A 21,508-nucleotide genomic window follows, 5' to 3' on the forward strand; every position below is an offset into this window, starting at 1 on the left:
AAAGTATTGATAGGATCCAATCTAAAATGGAACGTTTTATGTCCAATCGAATGGGCAGGTGCGTTATTACGGAGTGGCCTACAGCTATGTTGATAGTTTTAAAACTAAATTACAAAATGAATTGCTTACTTTAATTTTCTTTCTTTTAAAATAACATTTTTTAAATATAATCTAAATATATAAGAAGTCAACGTCGTCATACATTTATACATTGCAGCGTGAATATTTTTATAGTTATTTTTTCGTTAAAATTACCTATGATTTTTAGACATTATTAGTTAGAATCCTTTGACGCGAATGACGTGCTTTCGTTACAAAGTCCAGTGTCAGAATGAAAAGTGAGGGGACACAAACGTCGATATTTTAGTAAGGCTAGTGATGGGTCAATACACTGCCACATTTTTGGATTTTCTTCCTAACATGATAGTTTACAATATGGATTTTCAGGTGCAATCTCTAATGCTACGTAAATCACTGCCTTGTTTAATGCCAGCTATTCCAGCTTCGTTACTTCTGCAGTTGTTTCCTTTTGGTGTACTCCTGGATAGGAAGATGAAGATCCTTTTAGCAGGAGAGAAAGTAAGTTTAACGTACAGCGTTCTTAAAATACGTAAATTTGGTAGACAATAATGAAGGATATAAAGCACATTGGCCCTTTTTTAATAGAATAGCTTTTTCAGTTGGTAGCAGCTTGGGGTGGACCTAGCTACAGAATAATGAAATCACCAGTTTCTGAAATATTGCGTTTGAGGAAACCGAAAATATCGTTCACATGGGATAAGGTGAATGCATTTGTCAACACTTAAATTATTAGGATTAAAAATTGTTTGTAATTCAAAGTTTAGAATTAAATTCTAGAAAAGATTTTCACTAAAATGTACAGATTTTCTGACATCTGACTTCTTTTTACTTTAATATATTTAGAATGTAAACTAAATTATTCTGTTCATCTAGGTGGTATGCATGCAGACAATGTTGTTCGAATTAGAGCTAATGAGGTGGAAGGCGCGATGTGTCAATGACGCGCGCCGCGGCTCCCAAGGCGCACGTTCAATCCTGCTCAAAGGACCAATTTATTTGCTTGAAGAAATAGATGCTCTCATCTTTCTTTGCAGTCCAATGTGAGTATCATGTTGACATATAATAACGACTTCTATTGTTCATAATCTTAAACAATTCGAGACTAACCATCTTTTTTCTTTTTTACAGTTTCAACGATTTAGACGAGTTAAGACAAGCCGGTTTATACTTAGCTGATATGAACGGTCACGGTCTCTCCAAGGAAATGCTTTTGCATGGCTGGCAGCATCTTTCTCGTTTGGAACTGCTTTTCGAAAAGGCTGAAAGTAGAAGTTTGTCACTCGAAAAGTCATGTAGACTTTTGGACCAGTGGAAGAAAAGGGGCGATCAATTGCTATATTCCATGATACCAAAAGGAATTGCTGATCATTTGCGAGCCGGTAAAGATCCGATGGGAGCTTGTCAGGTGAGATTGTGTTCAGACACAAAAATTTAGATTGGCTTTCTTCATATCTTACTGAATTTCTTAACACAAAACGTGAATGAAGGATATCAAATTTTAACTTCCTTTTTAAAAGGTCTGTAAATCTATGACGTTATGACTTTCCAGGCATTCGAGTCAGTAACTATAATGTTCTGCGGCGTGCAACTGGCGGAGGCAGGAAGCCGCGCTGACGTCATGCAGACCGTTGCCTACATGAATGACGTATACTCCAGAATTGATAGACTACTAGACGCACATAGAGTGTACAAGGTACAAGAGAAATACTTAACTTTTTAAAGGACTGTACGTAAAAACATTATAACAGCAATATATTTCCAGGTAGAGACAGTAGGCACTGTGTATATGTTAGTGTCAGGCGCGCCGGAGCGACGTCGAGCGCACGCCGCAGCTGCTGCAAGCGCCGCTTTGGCCGTGTCCCGCGCTTTGCCTATGCTTACCATCGGTATTATTTATAACATCATATTACTACTTTTGTTAAATACTTGTCCATAATATAGTCGTTTAACCAACATAAATCGCATTGGACACCCCTGTGATATATACATTGCAATTTTCTTGTTTTACTGCAATTATGTTTTTGCAACAGGAGTACATTCTGGTCCGTGCGTGGCAGGAGTGCTGGGCCGTCGGTTACCCCGCTACTGCCTAGTTGGTGACACCGTCAACACTGCTAGTAGAATGCAGACATCATCAGAGGTGAGGTTTTTTATTTTTTAAATAATAGTATGTAATTCGTTTCCTTAATATTGTAAAAATCGTGGTCAATTTCCTATTAAAATTTTTTTTGGGATTTTCAGCCGGGTCGCATTCAAATATCCGCGAAGACGGCGGCCGAACTTCCCGCCGGCAGATTCCGATTGAGACGAAGAGGACTCATTAAAGTTAAGGTTAATATTAAAACTAAAGTTTAATATTATTTAATACCAAAACGTAAACCAGTTAAAGCTCATATCGCAGGTTTCTTCGTGTTGTAGTATCTGTAAAAAACATATTATGTAGGTACCGGAAGAACATGACAAAATTATAATGATTGACTTACTTATTACCTGGTTATATTTTCCAGGGTAAAGGCATGATGGAGACCTTCTGGCTGGAAGGGGAAGTGGAAGAGGAGGAGCAGGATGAGGCTCTGCAGCTGTTCTCTGCACTTTGCGGAGATAATTGATTCTAATAATCCTTTCGTGTTTAACGTTGCTTATAATAATTTCTAGTCTATATATAGTTTGTCTATGGTATTAAAATATAATCGATATTATTTATATTATCATCATCAGCTCTATATACGTTCCCACTGGAAGGCTCGAGCCTACCATAAGTTAGGGGGACTAGGCTAAAGTCTAGGCATTTTTTTCCAGCCCAAATTCGTCCACTGCTGAACGTAGGCCTCCCCCATCGATTGCCATAATACCCAGTCCTTAGTTGCATATGTTGTGATTAATTTGGCATAATGAAATGGAACTAATTTAGTTCCAGTTTTTGTATATTTTTTTATAGACATTAATGATGGTTAAGTGAATTTTATTGAAACTCAGAAATATTAATATATTTTAATTATTTAACATGTCAATTAAATTCGTTTTTTTTTGTTATTTTATGAAATATGCTTCCTATAATATTTACAAACAATAATCGTTACATTAAAATTATTATATTTATTATTTTAAAACAGGCAGTAGAAATGTGTTTGTAGAAAATTATATTTACAATAAATAAAGCATTCGAGCAATTATATATATTTGATTTATATTCCTTATATAAAGCTATTTGATTCTAAATATATAATAAACTTAACTCTAAAGTTATTTATTTGTCCAAATAAACGAAGTACACTTAAATTATAGTTTTTAACCCTTGGTTTCTGAGACGAAAACCTTCGTTCAAAATATATTGTTATTTCTATTTTGTCACAGATATTATAATAAAAGTGATGACGATATTTCATACAGAGATTTTGATCTCGGAAATCCACTATAAGAGGATTTTTTTCTTATTTCTATTACAAATCAGCCAAAATCAATTTAAATCCTTTTTGTATAAAGAGACAAACACGGAGTAAAAAATAAAACTACAAAAAATCATAAATATACGAAAAATAAAATATAATCCAAATAAATAGATTTCTTATAAATATAAATAGTCATGTTAACAGTATTTTATGAATAAAAAGATATCCATCTATTTTATTTATTATAACTTGTGCTTTTTGCTTATTTTTTTTAAATACATAATTTATATAAATAAAATATATAAGATAGAGAGTAGACAATACATAATAATACGGCGTCGATGACACAGTTGTTAAGCTCTTGACGCCCCCGTAATCTATAAACGTTCAGGTTCGATCCTCGACATGTAACGTGTTTTTGATTTTCGAATTTCATCCATACATTTATTCGACATTTTTACGGTGACGGAAACAGAAAAAAAAACTGTAAATGCGACTTAAATACACTAGATTTCTACGTGCATAGTGAACATAGTAAATTTACTAAAATTAGGTGTTAACTTAGTGTTTCTAGTGGAGATGGTAATTGGAGTGTTTCAAAACATAACAACCTTATAATCTAAAGAAATAAAATTGGCACTAAATATACTAGGACGGTTGGAAATTCTACGTAGTTTATATGATTTTTATACTAATATACGTTAAAAGGGTTCAACAGAAATACCATAGAAATGTTAGAAATAACAAAATAATTTAAGGCACTATAGAAAACTTGATATAAAAAACGTAATATATAACAATCCTTGTTCTATAAGAAAAATCTTCGATAACAAATTATAGAATAAAAAGAAATGGTCCACAAACCATTCACTATTAATATTGCAATTAGCTTAAAATAATCTTAATTTAAAAACTATTGGAAATAAAGTCATGAATTACAAGATTTTTATATCTAATGTACAGGTTATATAGGTAGAAACATGTTAAATATATTTTGTCATTTCTCTTTTTATATTTTCATATATGAAAACGCCAAATATCAATACATTTTACTTTAAATTTAAAGGAATAAGTACTTTAAGAATATGTTGCAGTTTAGAAATAAATAAGGCATCAGTCTTCCTAATATGCGATTCGACGTGGTTTAATTTTAAATGAAATCTTTTGTTCGTAATCCCTTAGTACTTGACATCTTAATTTCCATATATTTCAAAATATTTATGTCGGTTTTTTGACAAGATTGCGACACCAGAATTCAATCTAACATCAATATATATCACGAAGATGTCAAACACGAACATTAGTAACCGAAAATCACATACAAATTATCCGTCATCGCACTCAATAACGGCAAATATCACAAGATATTGCAACTTACAATAAAAAGGAATGTTTCAACTTAAATTTATTTCTTAAAAACAGCCGTTACTTCTTCGATAGTTTTATTCTTCGTCTCCGGTAGTTTGAAGTAAACGAACACGTAGAAAAAGATCAAGAGTATCGTGAAAGGCAAGAACACAAGATTGCCTAATAGGTTGGTCAATGGAATGAAAACGAGACCGACTATGAAATTCGCAAACCAATTCACAGCCGCGCCAACGCTGACAGCAGCGCTCCTTGCGCCTTGGCCGAATAACTCCGAAAGAATAATCCAAGGGATAGAGCTCGGACCAACACCGAAGAAAGCGACGTAAAACAATGTGAAAATTACAGCAAATATACTCATAGTAAAGTTGTCTTTGTACGTATAGAAAGCAATGGTCATAAGAACTGAAGCCAATGCCATTCCACCGAGACCCCACAGCTGCAATGTACGCCTGCCCAAACGATCCATCAACGGGATGGACACAAGCGCCATTATAAACAAAATACTTCCAACACCAATGGTAGCTAATCTAGCATTTTCAACCGTTAAACCAGCATTCTCGAATATTGTAGAGGAATAATATAATACTGCGTTTATGCCACCTAATTGTTGAGATAAATGCATAACGATTCCAATTATAAGAGGCGTTCGCAAAGCCTTTATTCTAAACAAATCTCCAATAGTGAATTTCTCTTCTTGTTTAGCAGCCCTGTCCTCTTCGTGCATTTCATTAATTTCATCATCGATGTTACCAGTTCCTCTGATCTTAGCAAGTAGCGCCCTCGCTTGCTCCTCATCCCTTTGTACCAGCAACACATATCGAGGGGATTCCGGTGCGAATGGCAACATGAAGCATTGAATGGCAGATAAGAACACCGCCAACCCAAGCAAAAGTGGCCATCCGTCATTACTCCCCAAAATAACATCGATCCCCAAAATCTGTGCTCCGACGAGACCAAGCGCGACCGCCAATTGATTAACAGTACCGAACGCACCTCGGAGTTTTAAAGGAGATATCTCCGATACGTAAGTCGGGGAGGCAGTAGTTGCAAAGCCACAGTTTATACCGATTAGAAATCTTCCTATAATTAGCATCTCTACCGATGAGGCGATTTTGCTAAAACCCATCAAGAGCGCGCCGATGACTCCAAAAATGGCGTTAGCTTGTAGAGCGAACTTGCGGCCACGTTTATCGGCAACCCAGCTGGCGAGCGGGCAGCCTATCATACCGCCAACCGCAAAGATACTGACGATGACACCGAATATGAGGTCAGGGCTTGCGTCGTACTGTTCCTTAATGAAATTCTCGATGAAATTTTTGGGAGCGTTGATGACGCCGGTGTTGAAGCCGAACTGCAGCATACCCAGCACGGCAGCTACCACGGCGTACAGTAGCGCGCCTGTTGCTCCGCCGCTCTCCATTGTCGGTCGTTGTGGTGTCGACTCTGGAACTGGAGAAAAATTAATTTAAATATCATTATCCACGATACTATAACGTGAGAAACTATAAGCACATCCATTGCAGGTTGTAGATCAAGAATCTTAACAAATATTTTGACTTTGCGTAAAAAATCCTAGTTTAGCAAACGATAATTATGTGTACGTTATTGCTACAAATGGGCGAAAAATCGATATACAGACATGTCATAACTGACTGATAATACAGTCTACGTTTTGGAGATTTGACATATATAAGTATTATGTGTAAGATTGCGATAAACAAAAGGATAATCTTAAAAACCTGATAAGAATCATAGTAAAGTTAAAATCACAAAATGATATAACCAATTTTGTAGTTTTAAGGAAAATGTAGTAATTCAAAAGCCTTAAACGAGATAAGCAGAACTGAACAAAATTTTTAACAGACCGTGAAGAGCCGTGACCAATAGAATACAACCATGACAAATGTAAGTTAGCAAAAGAATTTTAAATTAACTATATACGAACCAAATAATTTATTTTTCGCAACAAATAATATAGCCCATATACAGGTGTTCCATAATATCAAACATTACTATTTGTTTAAAGTAAAAACATAGAATTAATACACTTCTTAAGTTAAAACTTTGTAGTACGTAAGTTATGTAACAAGTTTAGTAGTTAAAAAGATACTTAAATAAAATCAAACACATTACATGTGTAGAAAGAATTTGTAAAATTATATTATAAGTTAATTTCATCCAAATTTTTATTTAAAAAAAATTAATAAATATTGGTGCAAATTTAAATGAATTAACAATTTCAAATAAACGAACTGGCTACTTAAGTTAAATAGCGATGAGAAACTATATTAAATTATAAAAAAATACGTTTCTGCTAATTTTAATGTATAATAAAAAAATACTTACAAGAGAAACGACGTTACATAAACGTTGCGAAATTTAAACTAAGACAAAGATAAATTTTCATATGTTGATGCGGACAGAGATACTGTGATAATATTTGATATGAACGATAACAATCTTTTAGCAATAAAATATACTCCTAAATGTATAATGAATCATATCATTTAAACCAAAAATTTACCTTATTAAATAGACCAATCTAATAACATGTAACGTAGCATTTTCTCAATTTAACTCATTTGTTTTTCGATGTTAAACGTTACAGATTCATCTTACTAATATTATAAATCTGAATATGAACATTCAGATGGATAGATGGATGTTAGAAGATATCTCCAGAACATCTAAAAGGATCTCGATGAAATTTGACACAGACGTAGAACATAGTTTGAAGGAACACATGGGCTTTTTGTATCAGGGGGAGGATCTTCGTTAAATGTCTTTCCTTTTGGGGCAGGAGTCAGGGTTATGTGAGACTCTACTCACTAAAAGCCTCTCGATGGCCAACTTCAAGTGTGACTGCGAGGGTCCCGGGATCTCCAATGGAACGAACCGGAACCCTCTGCAATGAGCTAGGTACACTAGGTACTTTTTTTTTAATTAGTTCAATGTACTATAACAAACCAAGTAACAAAGATTCTTATATTAAATTACGAATTCACTGAATTTATCTGGATTACTCAATACATATGGTAATGCGATACCCATAACAACTTCTGACTGCAGAGACAAGACAATGTTTGTTTTTAATTTCAAATCTGTGTGGGAGATAATAATACTTACGAGGTCATTGGTATATTCACAAAGAAAATGATAATTTTCCAACGCATACAAAGTTACCAAGTATTTTTTGTCAAAAGGGAAATAATTGCATACGATATAATTAACAGAACAAAGGATATTAATTGATAGCTCTTCATGCGATATAATTATGCCTCTTTATTGCATAACGAATTTAATCTTACTCTCTCTCTCTCTAGGTGCCTCTCCATTTAATGGAGGTTGGCCGTCAGCTCAGTGAACTTTCGCCGATTTTGTACCAAGCGAAATAAATGTTCCAGGTTGTTAAATGTTAATCTTACTAATATTATAATTGCGAATGTTTGAATGGATAGATGGATGTTTGTTTGAAGATATCTTAAGATCGGCTGAACAGGTTTCGATGACATTTGATATAGAACAAATACGCTCCTAATTGTCTTTTTTTATTTCCGTGAGGACGGAGTATAGGCCACCACTAGTATACCATAACGTAAGCCTAATTGTATGTAATATCGTAGTCAATGTAAATGTAAAACCGGTACAGATTATAAAACGCAATAAGGATAAAATCCTTCCTTCGCGGTCATGCTTGGTGACATTTTGCGAATACAAATATAGCTTTCCACGAATTATTGGATTCTACATAAGTAAATTTGTTTCTGATATGTTTCCACCCAATTATTATTAATCAATCCAAGTTATAAAAGATAACAGTGATTCTCTGTTATAACTAGAGCTTTGAATTCCTTTAGACTTGTGTCATAATTCTATCTTAAAAAGTATTACTTTTTCCAAGATAATGACGAAACCTTTTTTTAAGAGGGGGAATGCGTTACGCATACCGGGTGCCTCGGGGACAGCCACTCCGGTTATGTGGGACTCCCTCCACATCCCTAAAGGGACAAGGAGCCTACCCACTAAACCCCCTCTGGTTCCCTCGACTCACTGTTTACCGGGGTTTGGGCACATGTGAATACTCTTAGCACACACAGATAATTACGAAACCTAGACAAATAGCATTCGCATAGCGATTTCATAACGATATTCATAATGTATAGAACTGACAATAACTTTCGATAAGTCACGTGATAGTCGCGAGTCAGTTATTTACATTTTTCGAATACGTTATGGATGGCTTCGAAACGAAGGCACTTTGTCTAGGCTTGATGCCAAACTCAACTCAGCGAAGTAAGATAATATCTTGTACAACCGAGCCTTTTTAATAGTCGATTGCTATTTGTTTTTAATGTAACTAACATTTCGTATCAAATTGAATTTTATATGCACAAAACCGTGAATGTTTAAATCAGTGTCGTTGCATACGTTCTCTAATATTGAAAAACAAAACTTACACTATCAATTTGACTTACTTTTACCGTGATATGTTCAATTTACTTAAGATTATTTGCTAAACATTAAGTTTTATTAAAATACAATTAGAATACCACTTTATAATAAAAAATACACTTTTTTATAGCACTTTAGACTTGATAAAACACAATGAAATAGTAAAAACTTAAGTTACTGTTTAAATCAAGGTGAAATCGACGACCAAACCGGCTTGCGTAAACACCGCCTTGACACTGCAAGTAACGTGGCAATTACAACGTAATTGTGAATACAAAAACATATAAGGACTGACACAAACGTACTTCTTCAAATCGGTATCGCGTCTTTGGCGAGCACTGGAAGTTTGACATACTAAAATTGCAGCTGGTTGTATTCCGATTGCTTGAAGCTGTCTGTACCGATTTAAAACAGTCCGTGTGCGGCGGTCTTAAGTCATGTTATATGCTTGATAAGCTAAAGACTAAACTGTCTAAATTCTCGATAATAGTAAATATGACTCTTCTAGGTAAACGATCTATAAAGTTTTTTTTTTCATTAAAATGCCTATCTCTAGTATTTAGTTAATTTATGATGACACAATAAAACAATACGAAAACCAAACTATAACAAAGGCAAGTTTACATATACATTTAAGTACGTTGTCAGTTCAACAGAACCGGTTACAAATACCGCGTGGATATTAAATATCATGCAAATAATTACTAGAACGTTCGATGTAATTTAAAAATTAACAAACATTTTTGCATAAATGAGCATCCTGTATAGGATATTGGATACAGCGAAGTAATTTGCAATATCTTGCGATAATTAATAGAAAATATGCATATTTGTATAATATGTATCTGATCAAACTAGACATCTTTATATCTTACTAATATTATATAATACCACCATATAATAAATGCGAAAGTTTAGATGGATGGATGTTTGTTAGAATGTATCTTCGAAACTTTTCAACGGATCTTGATGAAATTTGGCACAGATTTAGAACATAGTCTGGAAGAACACGTTGGTTACTTATTAAGTTTTTCTTTAATTTCGTGTAGACGGAGTCTTGGTGGACAGCAATTTATATATTTGTTTGTGCACTCTGGGTTTTAAATAGTACAAAACCATAAGATTACACTTTTATAAGAAGAAATAGTAACATTGAACGTGTTAAAATTATCGATGTTTTATGCTAAGTTACATTTTAGTATAATACATTAGTTTCTTTAACTCTAGCCTAGATTAGAGTCTAGTAATCAAATAGAAATTAGCAACATGGACGTATGCATGTAGTTGATTTATGTTATTTTATATTAAGAATATAAATGACTGGGTAACTTGAAACTGCAATAAAGACAGACAAAGCAATATTCAATATCGTATTTCCATTGTTATCCTTTAAATCAGTGATTCCCAAAGTGGTCTATATCGACCCCTAGGGGTCTATAACCTGCAAGGGGTCTACATCATCATCATCAACCTGCCCTTATCCCTATCGAGGGTCGGCACAATATGTACTACTCCATACATCTCTATCAGCCGTCATATCCGAGTCTACTCCCTTCTTACACATATCCTCTTTCACAAAGTCATTCCATACTTTTTTGGTCTTCCCCTACCCTTGTAGCCATCCACATTCAATCTCATTACTTTTTTGCTTATATCATCATCATCCCTCCTCATAACATGTCTAAACTACGCTAATCTTTTACTCCTCAATTTCTCGATCACTGGCAAGGGGGTCAGTGAAAAAAAACTTGGGGGTCCATGAAGTGAAAATGGGGGTCCACGATAGTGGATCTCAACATATACACTGATAGTACCTATTTATTTACATCATACTATCTTATAGTATCAAAACATATACATTATTTATAAAAGTACCTATGAAGTAAAAAATTTATTATATGTTTAGAAATTTATAGGACATCAATATCAGGTAAGTAGGGGTAGACCAGCTACTTACCTGATATTCCCTGATATATCCAACACGGAAAAATATGGCAAGGGGTCTACGACACAAAAAAGTTTGGGGAACTCTGGTTTAAATCTACTAAAGAACGATTTGTTTGTTACTAAAGATACTCTATAAAAACAATTTTATTAAAAGGAAGTTTAATTAGCAGATAATTCCTTCAACTATTACAATAAAATGTAGAAATGCTACTGATAAAAAAATATTGCGAAATAAATCGAATGAAATGAATATCACGTTGCTATTAATATAACATGCAACTGGATTAAAACTTGTAGTCCTTGCTATACGTGGTACAAAGAGGTCGTAAGGAGTGCGATAAAATTCTCAAAGATTAAACAATTTACATAGACAATAGAGCAATTACTGGTTTTAATTTAATGGTCGACGGTTTTCTTAAACACGTACATAATTAAATTACATAAACACTTTGAGGAGCTGTCGCCCGCGACTCCTTCCGCTCGGAATTATAAAAAACTTAGTAAGTAGTCTATGCATTCTTCCAGACTATGTTCTACATGTATACCGTGCGAGATCCTTGCAGCTGTTCCGGAGTTACCTTGTAACAAACATCCATCCATCCATTTAATCATTTTAACTAAACGAACTAAATTTGACTAAATTTACACATTTATTTAGTTTTTAACTTCCTGAGTCATTAAGTAAAAATGTGACATTATTTCAAAAATTGCAATTTCGACAAACAGTATTACAGTTTGACATATTCTTCCAAGTACACATTAATTTTGAGTTTTTCACATTTTGCTTACATAAATAGTCAATTTTATTCCAGTATTTTCTCACAATGTGTCGTCACTAATTCGTTTTAGTGGTAAAATAATCTTATCACTGGTTTACATAAAAACCAATAAGACCTTGATCAAAGCGTGCTTAGTCTAGTTATAAATGCAATAAGAAAATATTGAAAAACAATCTAGATAGCCACGTTACTATTTTTATGGTAAATTACGACATAAAACTGATAATTAAATGGTTGTAGCTATCTCCCTTCAACATAGTCATTATAATAAAAACAGAAACTATTTGTGAACATTAAAAACACTTTTATTTACAAAACAGATTAGAGGCACGAAACATTTGACTTTTAAAGACCATATTACCACTTCTTCGTTTAACACTTCAATATATTCATTTCCAATGCAAATTATTATAATTTTTACACGATAGATATACGAAAATATTTACCTTTACACTATAAAGAAACTATTTAAACACAACACTAAAGAAACTGATTTCTAATGTTGATAATACAGTCGTACGGCCGAGTGAAGGGAGCGGTTACAACTGAGACGCGTAAACATTCCCCCTACTGGTCGAACCGGTGACAACTTATGCTAGTTACACACGAGGGCAGTTCACTTACAAACCTTCACGCATTCACTTAAAAATTACAAATCGAAAAACTAATCTGACGTATATTTTAAATCAGTATAGACCGAATAAAATATCTTACTGTACATTAGTTAAACTAAATAGCTCATAAGCGTAATTAGCTCCATCCCAATTATCAATAAGCGATACAAGATCTTTGTTCTTACTGTGGATACTACGTATAAGTAGATTGACATCTTACTTCTTACTAATCTTACTAATATTATAAATGCAAATGTATGGATGGTTGGATGGATGGTTGGATGGATGGATGTTTGTTAGAATGTATCTCCAGAACGGCTGAATGGATTGGAATATAGTCCTGAAGAACACATAGGCTACTAATTACATATATTTCACAATCCCGCCTGGACGGAATCGCAGGCGACAGCTGGTCTCAGATAAGTTTGTCAAATGACGTTTACGAATAAAAGAAGGGTCTTGACAAACGGACAACAAAGTGATCCTATAAGGGTTCCGTTTTTTCCTATGAGGTACGGAACCGTAAAAATAGCAGCACTACACTGCCTCGTGTGAAACAAGTATGTTTAGTAAGCGTCAAGCCATTTTAAGACAGGTTTAAGCTACGTGCTCGAAACTATTTGATATCTTTTTTTGAAGACAATTAAAAGAAAGACAATATTGTTATAACACATGTACCATAGTAGAAAATACCACACAACAATTATTACTTATCTAATATAATAATTTTGATCCCTACGTAGCTGTACACATATGAATATAAAGGCACACTTCTTTATCGATACTGACAAAATTATTACCTATATGATGAAAATATAATTTATAATTTGAGGATTAAAGTCAATCAGTACGCCTATTAATGATAATTAAATTACTTGATTAAGTTTAATCTAGATGTGATAATACGATATCATTGTCGTCTCTGATTAACACATTAGCGACTATTTTTTTAGATAATGAGATTTTCTTTATTGAATAAAAATTTCTAAGTGTGTGTATATAGCATTGCACCATATTTGGTAATGTTTTTATTCTTTATATAGTGTGATTTACATTTAACAAGTCACGATTCTAACGAAAGCATGTAGTACACTTACTGTGGGTTTCTGACATCAAAATCTGTGTATAAAATATATCGTCATCCCTGTCTTTCATTTGTAACAAAACAGAGATGACAATATGTTTTAAACGGGGATTTTAGTTTAAGAAACCCACGATTACTGAAGCAAATGAAGTCTGACTTCAACAGGAATGGTTTATAAGTTATAGGTCGTAACAAAGTTCCTTTGATTTTGTATAAAAAATCTACGTTAAATTACAATTATTTAAATTGCCATTAAACTGGCTGTAGTAAGAATTAAGTTGGCACGTAAGTTATAACGCTACCCTAATTTTCGACGTGCCAAATAAAATACCTGGTGCTACAATCGTCAAGACATTACAATCCTGTCACTCTCCATTCTTTGTACATTTCCGTAGACTTGCTTATCGGTTACATATGCATTACACATTACCTGATAACAAAAGGTCAACATTCCTCTTCTTTCACACTTAAGTATCAATCAGCTGAAGCTTAGATTATTTAACCGTGGGTTTCTAAGACCAAATTCTCTATATAAATTATTTTTTTGACAACACAGATATAACCATATGTTTTGAACGGAGATTATGAACTCAGAAACCTTCAGTTAGACAGTGAGAAATATATTTATTATTTAAATTATAATGTAAATAAAAAATTATACGAGTAATATACGAGAATTCTCTTACAAGAATAAAAGATAGCGCAAACAAATAAAGAGAAGCTTATCGTATAAATTACTACGCAATCACTAACCATTTACTTGTAATCAAGGAACTCTTTGTATGCTTAGTGTGAATAAGAATAAAATGGGGCAAATTGTAATCATCCCATTGAGTTTTCTTATTTTTGCATACATGATAGCAACAATATTATATTAGAATCAGGGTTAATCAACTAAGTTGGAAAATTTTCCTGCTACTACATTTTAAAATATTTTTAAGTTCGCTTCATTTACTTTATGATGTGAAAACAAAAATCTATAAAATAACTAGCTGTCGCCTGCGACTCCGTCCACGCGGGCTTAGAAATAGACGTTGTCCGATTCTCAGACCTACTCAATATGCTCACAAAATTTCATGAGAATCGGTCAAGCCGTTTCGGAGGAGTATGGGAACGAAAATTGTGACACGAGAATTTTATATATAAGACTAGCTGTCGCCCGCGACTCCGTCCGCGTGGGATTAAAAATAGATGTTGGTCGATTCTCAGACCTACTCAATATGCTCACAAAATTTCATGAGAATCGGTCAAGCCGTTTCGGAGGAGTATGGGAACGAAAATTGTGACACGAGAATTTTATATATAACATATCTTACACCAACCTTTGGCATTGTTTTTATTATCAACGTTATTGAGCTGTTTATTAAATTATATCGCTGCAGTTGTTTAAGAAAACTGAACAAGCATTCTACTTTCATACCATACATTATAAACAGTTATTTGTCACGCATGTTATTATTATTTTACAAAAGTAGGGTGAAAGACCTTAAAAAAAGGTTCACATAGAAAAAAACATTGAATTAAATCTATACCGCGTGCAAAAGTATGCAGAGAATTAATACATTAACTCATACTAAGCCCGCGACTCCGTGCGTGCAGTTCAACTTTAGTAGCCTTACTTTCTTCCAGATTATGTTCTACATCCATCCACAAATTTTATTGAGATCCGTTGATGCGTTCTAGAGATACCTTTTAACAAACAAATAACCATCTATGCTCCATCCATACATCCAAACATTCTTTTTTATAGCATTAGTAAGATTTTCGATTATAATTTTTTTAAATAATTTAGAAAATAAGTGTCATTTCCGAAACGTATTTGATTTGTCACTGATATTGATCATTGGACAATATTATGTGTAAGAAAACTTACATTAAAGGTCAATTAACGTTTCTACGTGCGACATAAGTCAAGATTTAATCAAGGCTACTTAAATATGTGCATCAGACATTTAACATTCAAAATCACGACAACTATATTATTCATGTTCAACACAATGGCCCCTTTGGGTTTTCCAGCGTGTAATAACCGCACGATACAAACGCATTTGCATTATAAAATCTGTAATGCGTATTACTAACAAAAAATGTGATTCTTGTTATTATTTAAAATATACATACTTTAGAACAGTTTCCTTAAGATGTAAAAATATTTTTTTTATTTGCACAATTTGCCTTTTCCGGGCGTTGAGGCATAAAATTTTCTTATCACGAAATACTTGTACAAACATATTATATAACGATAAAACAAAAACAGAAACAAAGTGATCCTATAAGGCAGTCTTTCCGAAAGTGGGCGATAACGCCCCCTTGTGGGCGCTGCAGGTTTCAAGTTGCGGGTCATAGTAAAAGTTTCGTTAAGAATTCTCCGTTAATATACATATATAGGTCACAATAATTAATTAATTTAATTTGAAGTTATATTGGTTTTTAAATATGCGCTAAAAAGATATTTATTCTCAAAGTTGGCAGTAGACAAAATAAGTTTGGAAACCACTGCTATAAGGGTTCCGTTTTTTTCCTATGAGGTACGGAACCCTAAAAAAGTAGTTAAATATTATCCAATATTCTTAGTATTTGAAGCATTTTAGTGTAAGTAGTCATTGAAAGTATTCTTCTAGTGTGTAAGAACATTGCTTTTTCGCCTGTGACTCCGTCCGCGTAGAATTAAAAAAAAAACTTAGTTCCCGGCAATCATTCGAATTTTTCTCACCTTTTAAACCTTCTCTAGATCTCCACAAACATATCAAGACCAAGATAAGATAAATCCGTTGAGCCGTTCTCGAGTTTAGCGACACAAACGAACAGCAATTGATTTTTATATGTATATAGATTGACGTTACCAACATATGGAAATGCAGATTAAATGATTGCCAATTAAACTAATCGTTTAACGTCGTACATGAATTATAAGCGGATGATAGTTATAAGGACCTTTCGGACTTTAACTAGTAAATTATTATTAGTTATTTTAAATCAGTTATTTTATGTCGTAACTGAGTACTTCAACTACACAATTAGTCAATATTTCCTATATCAAAATTAATCTTTACCACCAATCCGAAGAAAGTGATAACATCACATAATAGATGTAACTCTACATCGGAAGTCTCGATGGATTTGTCTCGATTTTGTGCAAACTATAACTGTTTATAAAGTACTAGCTCTCGCCCGCAACTTCTTCTAGTATGTTCTACATCTATGCCAAATTTCAACGCGATCAATGCAGCTATTATGAAGATATCTTCAAAAAAACATCCATCCATACAAACATTCGCATTTATAATATTAGTAAGATTCGTATGTATACAGTGACTGCGAGAGGGGCTCCATCTATTCTGATTGTCCCCAGACGTGAATACGTGAGAATCCAATAAAGTATAGCGGTGCGACTCCCGACCCCATTTCAAATGCTTTCTAGTTTTATTAAAATATCCATCGGTTTAATCATGAAAATATTTAAAACAAAAAAAAAGTATTTTTATTCTAAACAAAGCCTTTAACATCTTATTGGATAACATAGGATTTTGATTTTACAGGTGCAAAACCTACACGTACATAATACTTCCTCAATTTCTTAACATCATTTGAACTACGTCTCGCAACGCACATACGTTTTTTCAATTGACAACGCAATGTTCGTAATTTTGTTATATTCAAGGAAGATAACATATGACAAGTGATTACTTTGTTCAGCCAACCGGCGACAAAATAAACATGACGCAGTATAATTTGCAGAAAAACAACAGCACGAATTGTTAACGACAGTCACGCTACCAAGTAGTTAAGTAGATTTAAATAGCTCTAACTACGATTAATTGATTTAAAGGGCTCAAACCATCGTCAATTAGAAATCCCAATGGATTCGTTTAGAAGATTATTTGCGCTAAGGAGTCGTGGCATAATCTGAGAGGTATTAAAACTAATCTATACGTAAGTTTAACTGCGTAATACGTAGAACAAATTTTATTTATCTATGAAAAACAGAGATATTTTGGCGACGTATTTCGAGGCAATGTAATCTGAGAACTATTTATTTTTTGTCCCTATCATTTTCCTTGATAAAAAATGCGATGACAATACGTTTTCTTAGTTATAAAACAGCAGTTGCCAGCAAGTTGACGATTCCCACACGAATCAATTGACTGCAATTTATTAACAGTGTCCCCCTTTTACCAGCGCTTGTATGCATCCAATTTATAATGTTTCAGTCAGAATTAGAGCGCGTTTTTCTGTTAATATCTACAGTATTGAACTTAAAAGGTCAAAGGTTTATATTTGACGTCATTAGAGGGAGTTACAGGAACGATACTAAAATAAAATTTTATACGCCATAAATCATTTCGTAATAAACTACTAAGGTGTGTGAATTGATTAAATGGTCTTTTAACAGATAAGAAGTTTTGTTTTATCCCTTTTAACTACCCTTTTAATGGTACTAGGTCCATAATAAGTTACTATGTTACAAATATTATAAATGAAAAGTTTTAAAAGATGGATTGCTACGGGTAATGGATCTCAATTAATTAGCACGGATGCAGAACTTCTTCGTCTGGAAGAATAGACAAATTCACATACAATAGTTAGTCATACATATTTTACTTTTTTGGTTAACCGATAAATCCTTAGACATAATTGATGAAAAAGGATGGTTATAAATAATTAATATATTTACTTATTTAAGAAATATGCATGCAGAAAATATAGATATGCCAGTATCAGACAGAATGGAAATCTTAAAACGATTTCAGATTTAGTAGGTACTTCCGAGTAGACTTTTATCTTGTTTCACATTCCAAACCTATAAAATCTATGAAACCTAAATAATGTAAAATATAATTGTGCAATTATTTTAATTAACAATTAATTGCAAGACAATATTTTTGTTGTTAAAGTATGTTATTAAAATTAATATTGTTAAATCACATACTGTTGGTTATTCTTCATTAATGTAAGAAACAATAATTTTTTCTCATAAAGGCATCAATAACTTTTTGAATTTGGAATGCTTTCATATACAAAAGTTTTATGGTTTGTTTTCCCAGAGGGTCACAGTAATATATAGTTTTACTTTTATCAAATTATCAAATGTTGATTTATATGTTCTGAAAAAAAGTTTTCAATGGCATATCAAATATTGCACACATTTCTAAACTGAATGAGTAAAAGCATTTATTTAAATTTAGCTGCACAAGAAAATGTCAAACAATATAAAATCTGACATTTAAAGGCCACTTACATATTAGAAGTAAATTAATTCCATATAAACATAATAATTTATTTTTATCTATGTTATTTAAAAATATCAAGCGTAGTATAACTGCTCAAAATTAGGAAATAATAAATTGTAAACATGTATCATGTAATAGACAAAAGACAAACCATTTCTTTGATTATGAAGTAATGCTGTCCGGTTACTAATTTCCGTGGACATTTTTAACACAAAAAAGTTTTCTACAATAACTAAACACACAATTAACTATCACAACGAATACGAGCAAAATTCCTCGATGGACACTGACAGAAAGAAAGCCGGTTTTTAACGACGTTGGTCAATAGACTTCCGCTTTATGGGGCATGAAATATTAAAAAAAAATCTAGTTTGCATGCTTACTGGAATCAATTTATAAATGGCATACAAAATGACCGCGACGAAGCGTGTTTACTCAAGCAACGCGGTTATTAAATTGATTTTAATTAAACAGTGTTTATATGTCAACTTAAATCTACTCATAAAGTTAACTTAAGTACCTTCATTCTTATTCAAAATGTTAAAAAAATCAAATAAACTTTACCTTATTTCAGGACGTTGAGTAAATTTTTTTTAATGCCATTCCACATATCCGAATATAAATTGTTTGGTTATTTATTTTTAGAGAAATATGAATTATCCATAATTTTTAATGCATATCTAATTTTCACTTTATCAAGACACAAATAGGCATAAAGAATATTGTAAGTTTCTGCATAGCATGATCGCCGATCTGTCAGATTAAACAGCTTCCGCAGCTTCCCACCTTCCAATAGGATCGACAAATGGAAAGGATGAAAATTAAAGGGCAATGGAAAATGGTCACAAACCTTCTATGCTTCACCAAAATGGGCAAAACCAGAAGCTAGATGTGGTAAAATAAATGTAGTGATGGCCAAAAGTGTTTAATTGTAGTTATAAATTTGAAATAAAATTTTAGTTCTGATTTCTAAATAATTTTTTAGAGTTTTCATTGACGTTGATCTGAAAAAAAACTTTCAAGAAGGTGACGGTAGTAATCATTAAATTACACATACTAATAATATATACCTACTAATTATCATGAGAATTTTAATCAAGGTACCTAAGACCTCGCTATCTTTTGCTCCAGTTGGTTCTTACTTGAACAGCTATCATGCTCGAGTACTTAAAAGGATTTCCTTCAAGTTTAAAAGCTCATAGAAGTAATAATGACATACAACCATTTAGTAGAAGACCTCAAACAAATTAATTGATCCCTCTACCCTCTAGATATATCAAAATTTTCCTCGTTGGTGAATATCTAGAACATTCGAGATTTTCTCATTGGTTTTTTGCATTTTGTTTGGTCTGTACTCTGTGGTGAAAAGGCTAATCTGTAACTTATATCAAGTTGACATTGACGTTTTTGTATTGTTGCGCAATCACAATAAATAATAGAAGTGCGAATAACATTTTATTTTCAATTTACAATTTGGTAAACAGTTTTTAGAAGGCGTCAAGTAAATTCTAAGTAATATCAGGATGGAAGGCAACAACACATTTATGGACAAGGTACGCTCGTTTTTTGGTTTTCGAACCGATCCGCCACGAAATGATTTTCGTAATCCTATCTGGAACACAGACGACGACGATGATGACGACGACCTATTTTATACTAGACAGCAAATGGACGTGTCGGACCCTGTGGAATTGCATAGGGAATTAACCCGTCAAATGCACGATATGTTCAACTCTTTCGGCAGCATCTTCGGAGATATGAAAACATTCTTTCACGATAGCAATTTGGATACTATGATAACTGATATACCGGTAGGCGAAGAACCAGAACACTATAACAATACGAACTCAATAAGAGACTATTATTTAAAGCCGGGATACCAAAATCAAAAACATGATCGTCTGGATGGAGACCTTGATGGTAAAATATCTTCTCACGAGATTTCGGGCTTGTTGAACAAGAAAGATGATGTTCTCGTGCCCTCACATCGTTATGACAACACACCAGCAGGTAGGTCTTTTTGCCAGACTATCATAACAACTAGTGTTACAAAACCCGATGGTTCCATTGAAACAAGGAAAATAGTTAAAAAAGGCAATGAGATCATTGAAGAAACAACCACAACAACAGAACCAAACAGGGATCCTATCAACATTAATTTGAATGCTATGGCATCTACTGGTATCATTTTGTCCGAGTTGGCGTCTTTATTTAAAAACTTTTACTAATTTTGTACCTGGAAACACTATCATATGGGATACATTAAATACATAAAGGTTATTACTTCTTAACGAAATGATTGCTTTTTTTAATCATAAAGTTGTAACATTTTTTTAATTAAAAAATTTATGATTTCAAAATTGTAAGTTCCTAAGATGTAAAACATACATTTTTAGTCTATAAATTTAATATTGCATGTTTAGATTCTTCATTTAAGGCAAATTAAATTTAATATTGAAATCAAAGTGAATTTAATTTAAAAGAAACTTTTTGCTAGTGTCACTTTAACTGTTTCAACATATTAAAGATAAAAAAAATAGATGATTATTTCTGAGATCCCAAA

At 33.0% G+C, this 21,508-nt stretch overlaps 2 protein-coding genes and 1 further gene across 8 annotated transcripts in view; 2 read left to right on the plus strand and 1 right to left on the minus strand.

The window, feature by feature from the left end:
- The window catches only part of LOC106122392 (soluble guanylate cyclase 89Db), a 7,702-nt gene extending 4,651 nt beyond the window's left edge, over positions 1 to 3,051 (plus strand). The window contains exons 6-14 of the mRNA XM_013318338.1: positions 448 to 579; positions 681 to 782; positions 955 to 1,121; positions 1,210 to 1,486; positions 1,631 to 1,774; positions 1,844 to 1,967; positions 2,112 to 2,221; positions 2,323 to 2,412; positions 2,589 to 3,051. Coding sequence (XP_013173792.1) covers positions 448 to 579; positions 681 to 782; positions 955 to 1,121; positions 1,210 to 1,486; positions 1,631 to 1,774; positions 1,844 to 1,967; positions 2,112 to 2,221; positions 2,323 to 2,412; positions 2,589 to 2,690 — 1,248 coding nt within the window. The 3' untranslated portion in view covers positions 2,691 to 3,051. The remainder of the gene's footprint in view (positions 1 to 447; positions 580 to 680; positions 783 to 954; positions 1,122 to 1,209; positions 1,487 to 1,630; positions 1,775 to 1,843; positions 1,968 to 2,111; positions 2,222 to 2,322; positions 2,413 to 2,588) is intronic.
- Positions 3,052 to 3,689: 638 nt separating this feature from the next.
- On the minus strand, positions 3,690 to 19,853 carry LOC106122545 (glucose transporter type 1). Of its 7 annotated transcripts, none has more exons than XM_013318574.1 (2): positions 19,796 to 19,853; positions 3,690 to 6,287 (listed from the first exon to the last, which is right to left on the minus strand). In XM_013318574.1, the coding sequence occupies exon 2, from the start codon at positions 6,256 to 6,258 to the stop codon at positions 4,876 to 4,878; it is 1,383 nt and encodes a 460-aa protein (XP_013174028.1). In that variant the 5' UTR covers positions 6,259 to 6,287; positions 19,796 to 19,853; the 3' UTR covers positions 3,690 to 4,875. The 7 variants fall into 7 exon arrangements, with proteins under 7 accessions (XP_013174028.1, XP_013174027.1, XP_013174021.1 ...); XM_013318573.1 differs by lacking the exon at positions 19,796 to 19,853 and adding an exon at positions 19,510 to 19,724; XM_013318567.1 differs by lacking the exon at positions 19,796 to 19,853 and adding an exon at positions 19,097 to 19,361.
- Positions 19,854 to 20,312: 459 nt separating this feature from the next.
- On the plus strand, positions 20,313 to 21,392 carry LOC106122583 (uncharacterized).
- The last annotated feature ends 116 nt before the right edge of the window (positions 21,393 to 21,508 follow it).

This window comes from Papilio xuthus, unplaced genomic scaffold (genome assembly GCF_000836235.2).
Source record: "Papilio xuthus unplaced genomic scaffold, Pxut_1.1 DF826923.1, whole genome shotgun sequence".
NCBI lineage: Eukaryota > Metazoa > Arthropoda > Insecta > Lepidoptera > Papilionidae > Papilio > Papilio xuthus.

What these genes read in the sequence shown, in the direction of transcription:
- LOC106122545 (XM_013318567.1), bottom strand. Translation starts at nt 19,148, where the DNA reads ATGTCCACGGAAATTAGTAACCGGACAGCATTACTTCATAATCAAAGA. An exon ending in ACTTCATAATCAAAGAAATG is followed by an intron (nt 6,288 to 19,096) that starts GTTTGTCTTTTG and finishes ATTTTTCTCCAG; the next exon opens with TTCCAGAGTCGACACCACAA.